Source organism: Struthio camelus, chromosome 3 (assembly GCF_040807025.1).
Source record: "Struthio camelus isolate bStrCam1 chromosome 3, bStrCam1.hap1, whole genome shotgun sequence".
Lineage (NCBI taxonomy): Eukaryota > Metazoa > Chordata > Aves > Struthioniformes > Struthionidae > Struthio > Struthio camelus.
In genome coordinates, this window is record NC_090944.1 from 31,110,919 (window position 1) to 31,127,666 (window position 16,748).

The window sequence follows — 16,748 nt, forward strand, 5'->3', positions numbered from 1 at the left end:
GTATACTGGGCTTCTTTCCCTAATAAGTTATTGCTGTATAAATTGTTGATTATAGTTAATGATAGCTAAACCTCATAAGGAACTGGTATCTCCATTATGAAATAGTAGATTTTTATAGCATTACTTAGCAAAGAAGCCAGTTATTAGGAGCCAATAATAATTAATTTTTAGGTAGCTTACAAAACAATTTATTTCTGTTGCCTCTTTATTTTCCCTATATGGCCTCTGAAAATCCTATATTTTAATAAATAAAACCCAAATTCCTCTTTCACAGACTGTTTCCGAACTCAGAATCTAAGAAGTTTTACCACCCAGTGACAAGCAGACTTAGTAAAGTACATACACACAAAGTACATACAAAGAGTCAAGACTCTCATCAAAGCAGATGACAGTCATCAGCCTGCTCCTTGTAGAGGAAGGGAGGTTTACTTGCATCCAACACCTAAACAGAGGTAGGGAGGCTTTATGCCACTTCGGTTAATCTGTTATATTTGTCCTCATACCTGTGGCAGCAAAAAATGCTGCTATAGTTCTTGCTTTCATAATCTAAAATCAAATTAGATCCACTATTAGAGAGCTATCTTAATCTGCAAATCACTTTGACTTTATAATAACTTAATAACCTATGTTCACATGCCTGCATCAGTCTCATACATTTCGATTTTGTTTTTAGTAGTTAGAGCATAGTTTCTGTGTACTTTACCTCTGTCTTGAGGTTACAAAGATAATCCATGGAAGGCATTGAAAAAAAGCCAAGAAAAAGAAGTTTATCCTTCAGGGAAATTTCTCAAAAATTCAAAAAAAAAAAAACATGTGTCTTGCACCAAGATGAAAAGAAAACAAAACCTATCTGTTTTTTTTGTTTTTGTTTTTTGGGGTTTTTTTTTTTTTTGAGAAAGCAGACCGTCTTAAAGAGGCAAATAGCCCAGTCCTTAGCAAATTCATTGAGGAAGTAAGGCTATGTCTATGTTGACCATACGATGGCCAAGTTGGGAGAATGCATGGAAGTCTGAGAATAGATCTCCCAAGTAAAAGGTCAGAGGGTCTATAAGTCACATCTGCTCATGGAGCTGAGGGCATGAAGAACCTGGGATGTCTCACCTGTTCAATCTCACAGGACATGGCCACACAGGAAGGTGGTATTCAGCACAACTTGCTGTCTCATTCAGATCCATGCTAAAGGGCTTCAAATTCTTCTGTGAGTGCACGTCAAGGATTGCTTCAAGCCCAGTCCAAACTGAGGTTTGTGTCCACCTAGTGAGGAAGGCTGATGAGCCCTTCCTCAGACATTGGCCCATGTTCATGCTTGATGTATTGTAAATATAGTCTAAGAAACGAGGTCCTGGTTTGTGCCTCATTCTAAGCCAGGAGTTGAACCTGTAGTCTTTCTCATCTGCTGAGTGCCCTGGCCCTTCCAGAGAAGAAATTTCCCATTCCATAGGGAAATTCCTGCTGGCTCTGGCACAGGTCACAGCCAGAGCTCCGCTGAGTGGCCTGAAATTACCAGCATTACCAATTCAACTGGCCCAAATCGGTTTCTAGTAGAAATTATGTTTTTGTTACACCTACCATTAAGATATAAATACAAGGAATGCCTATTAACCATGTTAAACCCAACATTTTCTGAACCATTCATGAATTTATCCACTGCTGTTTAGGGAGGAGCAACATCTGACTCCTAAATCCTGATTTGCAGAGGTAAACCTGACTCACAACTTTATTTTTTTAAATTCTGTCTTCAAAGCAAAGTACAGTTCTTTTCTTAGTTTTTTTTCTCCCCTGAAGTATCAGATAATCAATATATTTGACATATAAAGCAGGAAGACTGACATACCTTTGCAGTGAAAGGGTACTGAAGAGGAGTTGAGTGTGCTGTTAGGTTCCCAATCCAGTAAACTGGAAGATATGTTGTAAGAAGAGCATTTCTAGAGCTTTGTGTAGTTGCTCTGAGTACATTATTAGTCAATCTTTTTAGCTGAAGTACAGGATATTTTGATCCTTTGTAAATATATATCTGTCCTTAGAAGATAAAAAGTCTCTTGATGCGTAACACCTTGATAAAAAGTGGATGACAAGTAACAGATTTTATTTATAAAGAAGCATTTTAAGTTACTTTGGTTAATGCTTTAATTCTAGTTCTTTTTCCTGTTGACCTAGACATTCTCTTTTACTAAAGTTTAACATTAATAGCCAGGAGGATTGATGGTGTTTAAATGCAGCAAAGATGTTTAGAACTTTGTATGATTTAGGTAGCAGAATTACAGACAAAGTCTCTGCTTGTGTAAAGGCTTTTGACTGCAAGAGAACTGCGGTGCTTTATAAAGAGAGAGATTTTGATCCTGGGGAATGGATTTGTGAGTCTCATACAAATTATTGTCTTTAGTGTCCTAATTGATTCCATCTGTAGTTTTACACCCTGTCCTTTTTTCTTCCTTTTTCCTTTGTAGTCAGAGCTACCTTCAAACTGCAAGTGATGTGCCTGGGGGTCACAACCTGGATCCCTCCGCAAACTACAATTCCCCAAAGTTTCGCTCAAGGAATCAGAGCTATATGAGAGCAGTGAGCACGCTCAGTCAGGCCAGCTGTGTTAGTCAGGTGGGAAATTCTTGTTATAACTTTTCTTATAGCTTAATCAGGGAAACAAGAGTTGTTATTAATGGATGCTATTAGGGGTTTTTTTTTAACCCAATATCAAACTGAAGATGTGAATTGTCAGAGTAATTCAGTTCTAAGGAACGTAAACCTTGTTAATAATTTCAAGAATAACATTGAATGTTAGAGGTAAGGAGACACCATCAGACAAAATATTTTGCTTTTTTTCATAAAATGTAAATATTGGTATTTTCATTTTCAGTCTGTATTAAATATTTAAATGATTAGATGACACAGATTGAGCATAAAGTACACACTCGTAAGATATAGATTAAAATACTTATGCTCTTAGAAAGCAGAGATTCATCTCTGAACTGAGTCTCTTACTCTTCTTGGGTAAAAGAATAAGTCCCATCAGATAATCGATGTATGGGGACTTCTGAAAAGAGACATTTTCTTTCCCGTTGATTTTATGTTGGTTAGTTAGTACTAATTCATGCTGAAATGAGTTCTGAAGCAGACCTGAAGTGCAAACAGCTATATGAGCTATATGGATGTTCTGCCAGCAGCGGACTTTACACAAAATTTCCAGCGTTTCTAATGTTCATTGCACATGACATTCCTTCTCTGTATTGCTTTATGACGGCTGAACCTGCCATCTTCCCAGACATCTGCACTTCATTTTTCTTTATGCATTTAGTGAGGCACCTAAAGGTATAATAGCTAATTATGAACAATGCGTATATTGACAAATGCTTTTAATTATTTTTGTATTCATGCACATTCAATTTGTTTTGCACGACTATTCAGGCCTGAATTCAGCTCATCTAACTTGAGGCTCTTAACTGAGGCAAATAAGCAGAGAGGAAATCAGTTTCCTAAAGCTTCCTCTGTAGTTAATGGAGAGAAATAGTTTCTTCTCGGACAACGGACGTTGTAAGGGGGCTGAATAGCCTTCTGGACGTGCATGTCAATCTCCCCTGTCACTTGAGAGCTGGGAGGGACTAGTCTCCTAATAAAGGCCATTCAGTCAAGTTCTTTAATTTATGTGGCATGAAACTAACTATAATCTTGTATAGCACGTGTCAGAATTGGAAAAAGTCGGTCAGTCATTTTCCAAACCTTTTCTTATTTTGCATAGCTCCCCGGTAAAACCTATTATTCACATCATTTTCTTACCTTTACTTTCATTATCCTGATTTGAATATCTCTGTTTGTATTACCCTCAATTTTTAGGAAAATTTGACAAGAATTAGATCCTGCTTTCAAAGCAAATGTTCTTGGTTGTCACCTTATATAATGCTATTATATAGAATTACTCTTAACACCTTCTGCTTTTTTGATGATCTCTGTTCATAGAGATGTCCACTGAGCGGTCCATAATGCCTAATTGGTTTCAGCAGTGGTTCAAATTCTTCATTCCAGTGTGTCTTACCTGGAAGGACGTCCACAATGGATTTCATTTGCAGTTGTATTGCTCAGTTGGCCAGTGTCCTACTGGATTAAGTCCTACAGGATACTCTTTCTTACCTTATTTTTCAGTCTTGACTGACCTACATAATTTTGTGTCAGCCACATGTTTTCTACCTTACTGTTCAGCTGTTTCCAAATCAGTAATAAAAATATTAATAGATAGTGTATAAAGTAAATGCATTAAAATAACAAGTTCTGAACCTTTGCTATTTCCTGTTCTTTTTCCATGACACCATCATCTTCTTGTCGCATTTATATAATAGCAGTTTGTGTGGTTTTGGTTATTTTTAAGTGCCTTTTTTCATTAGTTCCTTTCCCTTTCACTCCTAATCGGGGGTACAGACAAGGATGGTGATGGATTCCACAACTTGTATTTCTAAGTGAAGTTTTAAAACTTTTATTTTTCTACTGCTGATGAGCATATTTTGAAAGAATTGGTTAGGACTTACAGTGTTTAGGGACTACATTACCGTAAATTTCTTGATCAGTGATATATGCAAAATATTTCAGAGTAAGAGCTTTTTTAATCTTTTTGAGATTGCATTAGTCTATTTAACTATATTAGAAGTAAATTTTATGAAGGATAATGTAATTCCTTTCAGGATGGATTTAGTAGCCAAAATGTCTTACATAAAATTAAAATAACAGTTACTCATTATCATCAGAAGTTCTGTATGAAATTCCCATTTACTTAATCAAAAACCTGAAACATGTGAAACATTTGCAGTCATTCTGTTTCCATAATGAATAATGTACTAGGAATAGTAAAAATGAATAATGTACTTAGCAGCAATATATGAAAAGTAATATCAAGTAGACGTGCTGTTTAGTGACGTTAGGAATTTAACTTGATGTTTATACTGATTCTGAATTCTAGCACTCTCTTTTTAAGAATTACTCCCAGGAAGACACATCAGAAGGTCTTCTGTTTGTCTATGCAGTATTTAGCTTCCCATCTGGCTTTGTATAAAGCCTATTTTGAGTTATTCGGACACATTCCAGAGACAATTAGGGCCAGCTTCAGTGAAACAGTTAAAACAAATGTTTTGAGTAGAGTTCAGGCTCTCATGTTCAAAATTGCAATATGCAGTTTCCCACTGAGAGGTTTCCTAACCCTGTGCCACCTGCCTAATCCCTGTTTAGCATGAAAGCTATCTAAACATTTACAGTTTTGCATCTTGCCCAACCTGCAGACTCAGCAGGTAGATGCAGGCGCCTGGCCAAGCGCTCCAGGAAGCTGGAGATTAGAGCTGAGGGCCCAGCCTGGTGCGTGCTCTCACTGCTCATCTCGCACGCTCTGACAGAGAGGGTTCCTCAGCCACCATAGTGGGAGAAGTTTCGTACTTAAAATAATGCTGCTGAGGACAAGGCAGCTGTAGTGGCTGCATCTAGCTTTTACACAGTAGTTGAATGGCTAACGTAGTCATCCAGGAGGCAAGAGTTTGATTTAGGGCCCTTTGCAGCCACATGTGGTTCAAGCATTCCTTTCTCCTCTGGCCACTTCTTAAAAAGAAAAAATAGCGTTCTTTGCACGGTTTTTCACCTCTATTTCAAAGAACACTTGTCAGCACTTATGTAATACAAGAAATTCCAGGTATATGCGTTCAGCCTAAATTTAGGGACGTAACTTCCCAGAGGTGCAGGGGCATCAGGAAAGTGACAGGGCTTTGCATTTGCTATTGACTAGCCTTATGTCCAAAATGCCTTTTCTGAGTAGTTTGCTGGAGGCAAGTAACCCCTTCTCACGCATTACGTAATGAGGTGCCTAGTTCCTTTTCCAGTGCAGATGTCTCAAAGGCTGTCCGTCCAGTGCTTCACTGGACATAGCGTTAGACGTAACATTTCTCAAACTGTTTAGAAGCATGACATCCTTTGAACTCACACATTCTCAAGTATGAGATACTTCCAGGAGCTCCCTTACTGTGAGGGGAAGAGAACAGCCTAAACACAGGCTCAGTGTCCATATGAGTAGTAACTTTGCTGATAAGTGGGGACTCTAGGCAACCCACCCTCACCTTTTGAGGAGCTAAGATTAGCTTAACTGATGTCTATTCTCCAGTTCTGGCAGAGCACAGATTTCTATCAGTGCAGAGTGGTCTTAGATTTGTTCATTACCATAAAATCGTGTATTTAATGCCTGAATATGCCAAAAAATATTAAAGGTAAAATTAATTTTATGGCAAGTATGATTTACTTACTATTTACATATAAACAACTGATGTAAGTTAAAAAAATGTGAATGTGATCAGAAGGGATTACTAAATTTTAACTATTTGCTAAAACAGTTCTTCATCAATGTACAGGTGTCCATTTGAGATGTTGAGGCCGTGATGATCACAAAAAAGCAAGTCAAAAATCAAATGCATTGTTGTTGTTTATTCAGATGAGTGAAGCAGAGGTTAATGGGCAATTTGAATCGGTGTGTGAATCAGTGTTTAGTGAAGTTGAAGCTCAGGCAATGGATGCCCTTGACCTCCCTGGATGTTTCCGAACAAGAAGCCACAGTTACTTGCGTGCCATTCAGGCAGGCTATTCCCAAGATGATGAATGTATTCCTGCGATGGCATCTTCCAACATCACCTCAACTATCAGGTCAACCACAGGTAAGGAAATCTACACCGACCTCTTCACTGTTGTGCATGTAAAAATATCTACTCTCATTTCGCAACAGGATATATGACACTGGAAATGATTTCCCTCTGTAGTGATAATATCTGATACCAGTATTCTTAGGTCTTTAACACTGTACAGTTGTGGCTGCAGCTTGAAATAAGGTCTTTGTGGAGAGAATCATGTGAGAGAATCATGTGAGCATAAATAACACCTCTGGATTTCACCATGGCTTTGATCTGACCTTTTTTTATACAGGTACAAAAATAATGCAAGTACAAATGGTGTAATTTAGATATTGTTAGACAGTTAGATATTATTGTTTATGAAGAAACTGATCTTCTAAATGAGATCAATTGCACTGGCCTTAATTCAGATCCTTAAAATATCAGAAGGAAAAGAGAAGGAATATTTTAAATATTTGGTCTAAACACTTACAGGGAATTAACTTAATCAAATTAATTACTTACTTTTAGAAAAAGTATAACCAGTTGTATTGATACACTGAATCATAAACACTATGGCAGCCTTCACATATGTTCGTTATTACTCATCAGTAATCAACAGCATTCATTCTTATAGCATTCATTCTTGGGATCTTTTAACATTCTTATAACTAATTTATTTTCTCTTATTAGTTACTTAATAAAGATGTTAATTTTATCAATTTTAGAATATTAGCATTTAGTATTGGTAGACAGAGGCTGTACAGATAGCAGTCTAAAAAATGGAATCTATAACAAATATAGATTCTTTACTAAGTGATCGAAGTACACTTTTATGTTTCCAAATATATTATGTCATTTCCCAAGTATGATCTTGTCCTTGCCACATACTGTTAAATTGCAGTGCAGGTTCCCCCTTTACAGAATGTAAAAATACAGCTCAAAATGTAACATATAAAAATACTTTTAAAATTATTTGCTTGACATCTGTTGTGTAACAGAACAGTGGGAGCTTAGAAAGTTAGAAGCTGAATAACATAAATATGTGCTTCTAGAAGTAGCATGAAATGCTATTTCATCTTAAGCATAATATTTTAATTGCTATAGATAACTTTAGTATAAAACTGGGAGCTGGAGCTTCCTTTAACATCCCTGTCCCTTGTTTAACAGAGATGCTATCATGATATAAAATGGGATTTCAGTGCTGCCTCGGGGACTAACTTTTCCTGTTTGTCATATAATATATAAATATTAGGAAGAAATCTTCCACAGTCAAAGAAAATGTTAAATATCTGTTTTCATGCCTGACTCCAGGTACTGAATTAGAACACTTTCAGAATTAATTTGGTAACCGACTTGATTGATTTTCACCTAAGTTGTTATGAATTTATATGCCAGGTAAGCCCAAACATCTCATCTGAAAGGAAATCACTTTATTTTCTTTGGAGTCACAAAGCTGAATAAAATATGATATGTTTGGGAAAATAACTAGATTAGGCAGTAAATATGTTTGCATCCCAATGTTTTCATACTTATGAGAAACATTTTGGATTGATTAGCAGTCTGCTGGTTAAATAAAGCAGTTTTGAAAACTCTAACCTTCGTTTCACACATGGTTTCTTTCTCATCTCTGAAATGATTTATCAGATAGGCTTTATTGCCTACATATGTAATCTTTCTCTTTTGTTGTTTGGTGATATTGACATTGTGAAGAAAAAAAGATCTCAGAAAAAATTCCAATTCCAAGCCTATGGACTATATGCAGTTCTGAATGTGGTTCTGTATTCAAATTATTATCCCTGTGCCACTGAACAAGTTTGTCCTCAGCTTCTATGCGAGACAAATATTCAAGTTAGAAATACTTATCTAATTTACAAGAAGAGTAAGAATTATGTGATTCATTTTAATTGAAATTTTTATTTGCCAAATAAGCTATTGTTTATAAAACCACAGGGTAACTCCTCCATATTTGTCTCCAGCATTAGTCACATGCGGGAGATGCTTCTTTTCCTATTCTTTCCTATTATTACTATAGTTCAAAAAATCTCTTAATCCTCTGACCTTGTCTGTAAAAGAAGCAGTTGCCTGAAATACAAAAATGATATTGGCAGGTATTGGATATGTTTATAGGCTTCATCCAAATAAATGTCACAAAGGTCAAAGTTTCACATCAACCTTTGGTTCCAATTCAATCTTTGGAATTCCTAGGAGAATTACATTAGATTAATTCCTTTTTTCCTTCTGATGTTACAAACTCTTGGCAAAGAAACTAAAGCAATTTCTTAGAAAATTAACAGGCATTGCAATTCAATTATTTCTTGAAATTTTAGTGATATAGGTCATGACTGCCTCTTATCAGTGTTGTAAAGCAATTAAATCATAACACACAGGCTCAGCTAAAAATTCAATCATGTAACTAAAAATGTAAACTCGAAACAAAAAATGTAATATTTGATCTATGCATTCAATTATGAAACTGTGGAATATGTATTTACAACGTGCAATTTCCTACAATGTGCCTAGGCTCATGAGCAGCTTTCAGCTTGTAGGAAGGTTGTAACTGTAGTGAATATTGTGTGGGACATTATTAACTGACTCTGTTATCAAGGTTTTTCTAATAGATGGAAAAAGAATCACCAATAACTAGCTCTTCTAAAGTATATGCAGCTTTCCAGAGAGAGTCAAATGGTTCCTTCATACGTTCTGTGGTACTAACGAACACATAACTTTTGCACAGACCAATATAGTTTAATTATTTATGGAAGAGGAGTTGCTAGAGACTGTGTGCCAAGATCCAGGGACCTGTTGCCCCAGGAGTAAATGGATGAGACAAGTGACGGCACGCCAGAGGCAGCCTGCACTGCTGGCACTCCAAAAGCTAGGCCTGGACTCCATGTGGCCCCTGCTAAGACTGATATTTCACTCTGATTAGGTCATTTCTATCCATTCTGTTTCATTTTGTAAAGAGATAAAGAACCCAATAAAAAATGCTGCATATTAAAAGTTATAGCCCTGAATGACGGATTAGTTCAACTGTATCCTTTCTGTCTCTACACTGCATCCAGTTGCAGCTGTCAGATTCAAAGCCAGGAAAATACAGCTCCAGCTGCTGCTGCCTCCCACCTTGTCCCTCCATCACAGACAACATGTAATTTCCTGAGTGGGAAGTCACAAAGTGCGGCAGTCATTCTAACTACTACTTCCTTACATCTTTGCTACTCTTGTAAGCAATGTTTCACTTACCCGGAAGAGTCCATAAAGAAAAATTGATTTCTTGGTTTCTTTTTCCAAGTAGTATCAACTTGGTTTCCTACTGCAGAAAGACATATACATGTGTATACACTACAGTGTCAGCTTGCAACGCTTCTGGTCGTGTCTGGGTAGTATAGCAGAGTGCTGCGGGGAAGATACACAAGCTGCCTGGGGCACCAGAGCTGTATCACCAGCTCAATGCATAGTCAGCACGGGCTGCGTAGTCCTGCTGAGAACCAGTGTACCAGGCTGGGGGCAGTGTCACAGTGACATGTTAACCCACTTGCAATACCTAGGATGTCCTGCTAATGGTTAATTCAAATATCCTTGTGCAACACTGGATTGTACCATGAAAACATAACCAACAAGGAGGTCTGGCAGATCTGAACCACTCTCTGTCTTTTTTTGGTTTTCTCCTACAACTGCTGGCTGAAAGCAAAAGGGCTCTGTGAAACTAAATGGCTTTTTCATTTGGGACAGAACCAGAGAAAATAAAAGCAAAAAATGTGATTCAGTCGGAATCAAACAAAAAATTTTTCAGTTTCTGTTAGTGAAATGAAAATCTTAGTAAAAGGAACACTTTGTTTCCATTTTTGGCTTTTGGTGAAAACAAATGAATCAAAGAGCTAATGTGAGCACTGCTGTGCACAAACAATAAGAGGAAAGGAGTTACCCATGACATGGGAAGCTCTGGTTTGGTGCTCCCTTTTCTTAGGAAGGTCAGCTTAGTTTTGTTATATGCCCCTGATGTGGGAAGAATCCTATATATGAAATATTCTGTACATTACAGAATATACTGGGATGTTCCCTTACTGATTTTTCTATTGATATTGCTTGATTTTACCTTGATTGCTGAAATTGAACTAGAATGCGACTGGAGCTAGCAGTTAGGAGTCTGTCGTGAAGTAGAACTTGTTAAAATCCATCTTCTAAGCGAGATAGAGAATAAATTAGAATTTGCATCTTTGGCCGTCCAGTTGATTATCTTATACACCATGTCATTGTATATTAGATGTGGAGGACACACTCAGTTTCTCCTGGTGATATTATTATACTTTGGATAAAACACTTTCATCTTGAAAGTGTTTGACGAAACAACTTGACGAAAACACTCTCGTCTCTCTATTGAGAGACAGACTGCTACTTTAGCCCGCTGCTCAGGACACTCACCTGTCAGGTGGGATATCTGCTCAGTGAATATTGCTTTTATATTCAGAGTGAAACAGCCTCAGTGGAAGAAACTGGAAATATCCTATAATGCAGGATTTGAAGTGCTCCACTGAGAGGCAGGAAATCCTTCTCCCATCCAAAAGAACTAAACATCTGGCCTAAGTTCTCTTGCTTTTTAGGCAAAGGAATAAAAGGGAACATCAACACTAGTTTCTTAAAACTAGTTAATGTTTTTCTCTAACACAAATTATTTAACTGCAACAAACTCTATACTTTTTGACGATTTGACTAATGACAAAAAAAAATTTTCATGTGGACTGCAGTACGATGGGAATTGTATCACGGTACATAAAAGCATCTTGAATTTCTTCTCCTTACGTTAAATAGTCAGTCCAAGATCACTTGGATCCCCCTTCGGGGATTTCCAACTAATCTTGATAAAAACTTAACATGCAGCACTGCTGATTTCAGAGAATATAGTTGCTAGCTCTAAGTGGCCAGTACACTCCATTACAATGACTTGCTTCTTTTTTCTAGAAAAGGTAGTGTAATGCAAAAGCTTAATATTACTTATATGCAAACACTTTCAGCTAATTCATACTAGGTGGCTCTAGTGCACTAACACTTGCTAAAGAGTTGACGCTGAAAAAGATGAGACATACGGAATTTTCTTTTTTTAATTTTGCTTTGCTCAGCCAGTAGGACTCTGCTTGGCAAAGAGTAAACTTGAGAGAATTCCTCATTTACTGAACTGTTGAGCAGTAATTCCAAAGCCAATTAATTCAAACAAGGTCACATTGCATGAGGGAGATTTCAATTACAGCTCAGAACGCCTGAGGAATTGCAGGTTTCCTTTCTCCTAATTTAAAGCCATTTTCAGCTTTCTGTTTTTGAAGTAGGGGGCTATATAGGGTGAATTTTTAGAGTGCAGATTTGATATTTATCCACAAAATTGTAATTGTCAGTAAAGGGACCACGTGATCATGTACCTACAGACATAATGACATGAGAATATCTGATGTTTCATCTAGCGGCTGCATAGTAGTTGCTAGTACTGCTATACATAGTACTGCTGCATAACACAGCACTGCAGAATCCAAAAGAACTGATTTTCTGGTTGCTGTTTGACACTAACGGCATTTGTTATACTTTTTTTTCCAAATATATGAGGAGACTAAGTATAGGCAAAAGTGTACATCATGGATTGACATAGGGATTCTCATTATGCAGTACAAACTCGTTGGGGTGCTGCAGTGGTTGTAATACTCTGTCCTTGAGCACTATCCATATATATTCAAGATCAGAAAAATACACTTCTAAATTCTTAAAAGAGAAAGGGGTTATGATGAATAAATATATGATTTTCTTTCAGTTTTTCAAGAATAAGATACTTACCCAGGCAACTGCTTGAGTCTTTTTAATCTGGTGCAATATGGCTAGGAAAATCCAGCCAAATGGGGGAAAACGAATGCAGGAAGCAACATCTCAAAAATTTATGTTCTCCGTATACAAAGAATGGAAATAAATGCAGAGTCTTAGAGGTTATTATTGGTATCCATTGCTAAATAATAGTTTGCAGCAGTGTCCACTATAGATACATTTAAACCCACACAAAACCTTAATTCCAAATAAGATATAGAAAGCTGTTTTCTCAATTATAATTTGCCCATTGACTTTGTTTAATTACTGTTGGGGCCCCATGGAATTATTTGGCACTCTAATTCTCTGCAGGAAACATAACATATATCTGTGGGAGTGCTTGGGGATCCTGAGTTATTACTTTGATGCTGTGCCAACTTCTGTGCATATACTGTGAGAATAAATTTTATACTAACAAATGATGAGCCCAGTTCTACATGTGGATATGCACACATCATTTTCATTGCTCTGAGCGTATCCAGGGGGAATAATTAGTCTCTAATTCTTTTATATATACTAAAGGTCTCCTCCTTTGCTGACACTGCTGTTAAACAGCAGTTCTACATTATGGAAGTGGCCCAGGGAGCTACTGGGATGAAGGTGACACAGACCCTTTGGGTTGAGGAGTTCAACAGAGAATGGCCAAGGGGCTGCTGCAACTTTTCATAACTCTGGGATTCCCCAAGATTGGAGGAAGGCTATGCTGATCAGGACTGTCTGGTTGCCTGGCTTCTTCAGCCTGATGAGGCATGCAAAATGGAGCAGTAGCCAGGAGCTTTTTATAATTTTCATTTTCCTTGGTACAGATGATCTGCAGAGGCAAAGATAAAAAATGAAGTCCCTGCCTTGCATCTATGGTTAATTTTAAAAATGTGTAATGACTGTCTTTCCTTTGCTCCTGCTGTTCTGTGCTTGATATAATTCCTCCATAACCTATTAGATTTACCAGACAGATGGCTCTTTTTGTACGGAAAAGGACATCCATGCTCCCTTCCCTAGAAGAAATTGACTTCAAAACTGCTCTGTGGGATAGGTTTTCACAGTTTTCTCAGTTTCATTTTCTAAAGAAAGGGTAAGAAGGAAAAAAAAAATCACTCAAGGAAGGTGATTCACTGCTCAGGTGTGCAAAGCCTTCCTGGAATGATAGAAACAAACAATGGAAAGATAAAATTCAGCCCAGCTATCTAGCTAGAGGCCGCTAGAGGGTTTTGTCCTTAGGTGGGCCAACATAGCATTGGGAAGCTCATAGGGTGAGTGAGCCTTGCCTAGCTGAAATATTCCTAGGGCTTCCTTTTACACTGCTAGGTCCTAGCAATGCTTTTCCTTCCCCAGTCCTCAGGGAACAGGAAAAGCTTCTAAAGGAGTCTTCTTGGAAGCTCTGCAATTATCCAATCCTGTTTTTTTAAAGCGTACATCAGGAGCCATAATACTGACACATGGCCTGGAATCCAATGGTTTCTGTGCTGGGTATAGAGAGCTCGTTTTGACTGTGTTTTGGCAAGAACTTTGTACTAGCTCACATCATAAAATATTTCATCCATCAGGGGCTCAGTTCATCAGTTAATGTAAATAAGCATAGCACTCTTGAGGTTGATGAAAGTTATTTATGCTTGCTAACAAACTGGCCTCACCTCTATGAAGCTTTCAGTATAACAAGGGTGAGGTCTCTATTCTGCTCTAGCTTCTTGGAAATCTGGACTGTCTTCATAAAAACTGTGTGCACAGCCTAGGGAGAACGCCTGTATGTGTGGGTCCTAGGGGAGGGGCTGTGGCATACAGAGGGTATGCAGGAAGAAACAGAGCTGCACTTCAAAATAATGATATACCCCTTTATGGCAGGGCAGACCTTGCTTCTGCAGGGTCCCTTCACCTTCAAGAATAGTCATGGCTAGTTAAACCATTTCCAAAAATGTATTGTCAGACATATAGAGGGACAAGTTAGGTGCTTTCCCTACCGTTCTGCCTCATGGAGAGGACATTTTGATTAATGCTTTCCCCTTACAACTGTGCTTCTCCTGAGGGACATTATTTATTTCTAATTTGCAAAATTGCCATTTCCAGGAGAATGGGATCCTAGTGGGCAGGTGCTGCCAAAGTCCTTCATAATAACACAGAGATCTGAAGGTAGAAGCAAAGCAAGTTCATTACTCTTTAAATAAAGTATTATCTATGTTTGAATGGAGAAGCTCAGAAGTAAAAGAGAAAAACTTTTGTCGTTAGCTTTAGTTTCAGTTCCAAGGAATTCTCTCTCTGCTTTGTTGAGCTGAAAAGCCTGCTGGGATGCTTACATATCTCTGCTAGCCTGTATCCAACCCTTTGGCAAGCCCCACCCTCTAATTTGGCTTCCCTGAAATGGAGTCTAGACAAAGGTCAGGCTTGTACTTAAGTTTCCCTTTCTGCCCTTGAGGTTTTGTTCAGGATCAGGGCTATTCTAGAAGGGCGGTTGGTAAACCTGACACCTAAAATATTACTTTGTAGTTTGTTTTTTTTTTTTAAAGGTTCATTGAAAATAAAGATGCTAAAATTAGTAACATGCTAAGGGCATAACCAGACAGAATTAACCCTTGGCCAAACAATTACCCCTTGGTAAATGGGATGGGATTTGGATCCAAATGAAGTCACTTAAAAATATTTGTTTACATGACAGCTAGTTGTCTAAGTTCCGATGCCAGGAAATTCACATCAGTTCAAGCATTAATGGGTGGTAGGTATCATTTGAGACATCCGAGACATCCACATGGGACCTATAGGATAATTGTGTCCTTCTGGACAAGCAGCTGTAGGCTAGGCAGAATAGCCAAGAACATGTGAAAAGGCATTAGACATCTATATTTAGGTGAGTTTGACCCAGAGTGAATACAGTGTATGGATCCTATTGTACACCAACAAACAAACAACAAACATCTACACTGAGATATCTTACACTCACCTAATGACACGCTGACCCTTAACAACAAACTCAGTACTCACTATATATGAAATGTTCCGGCATGCTGAAGGGACAAGATTCAGTCTCAGTATGTAGCCAAATAAAATATGTACACTGAAAACCATAGTTTACGCAAATATCAGAGCAGTCCAAACATCTTATTACTGTTCCTCAGAGGCAATTAGGAGACATCCTAACAAATTTAGGGAAGATATTGAGTTTGAAGTGAGTAAAGCATCACTTGGCTTTCTGAGATTGGGAATATAATATCAAGGACATATCCATGAGTCATAACTTTTGGTATGCATTTAATTTTTGTTGTGCTAAATACAAGTGAACCATTCAGGATAGTTCTGTGTCCAGAAAAACACATATATTTCTACTCTTAGTCTCCTTCCACTCCTAGTATCCTTCTCCACAGTGAAAAAGCATAAAATTTCAGTCATAAAAATTCTTCTCACCTAATACGAATTTCTGAAATGTAGCTGTCAAAGGCAGACACATTAATGTCCTATTATAGTCAATGAGATGTGATTTATCTCCTTTAAGATTGGTATTTGTTATGAGATAAATTCTCCTTCTGAGATCTCTATTTCTCTCAGTTGCCTATAAAAATAGTCTACAGTGAAGGGTTAGGTACAGCCAGATAACTTTCAGAATTCTGAGTTAAAAGTCAGTCATATTCAAATCCCGTTGTCGGATGAAACTAAAAGTTAAATCCTGGTCCCACTGAAAACAGAGATAAAGTCTCTACCTGACTTTTAGAGAGCCGTGCTCTGACTTACAGAGTTGAGAGCTCAAAACCCAGCAGAATCATTTGCTAGACCTAAATACAGGACTGGTAACCTGGAAGTAGCTTTATGAACACCATTTTTGACACTGATCCTGACTCCATTTGTATCTTCGGTAAAAGGATTTCTTGATTTGACTATTGCCTATACTGTTACAGTCTCAGAAGTGTACTCTGAGATTTTGTCCAGAACTGTAGCTTTCCACAGATTAATAGAATTTAAAGGTAAACATTAAATTTTCTTTAAGTAAAATAGTTTTTAATCATTTAAATTCTTTAATGTAGGACAATTGTCATAATGCACCATTAAAATTATTCTACTGTACAACACTTCCTTAAGATTAATTGAGCAAACTCTTTTGTATCCTTTGCGGTTTGGAATTTCTTATTGGAAATTAAAGCAAACCACAAACAACACGTAGTTACTGTAAGAATGAGACTAGAAAATATACAAACTAGAACCTGCATAATAAGCCTGCATAATATATCTGAGACTGTTTCAAGAGGCTGACAGAAGATATTTCACTTGAATAATAAGACTGCCTGGGAAGTCAAGAAAAGACATTTC

At 37.5% G+C, this 16,748-nt stretch overlaps 1 protein-coding gene across 17 annotated transcripts in view; it reads left to right on the forward strand.

Moving 5' to 3' along the window:
- Positions 1–16,748, forward strand: part of DLGAP2 (DLG associated protein 2) — a 465,625-nt gene that overhangs the window by 406,286 nt on the left and 42,591 nt on the right. For all 17 annotated transcript variants that reach the window (XM_068937311.1, XM_068937314.1, XM_068937312.1 and 14 more), the window contains 2 exons: positions 2,448–2,595; positions 6,449–6,668. In XM_068937311.1, the coding sequence (XP_068793412.1) occupies positions 2,448–2,595; positions 6,449–6,668 (368 nt within the window). The remainder of the gene's footprint in view (positions 1–2,447; positions 2,596–6,448; positions 6,669–16,748) is intronic.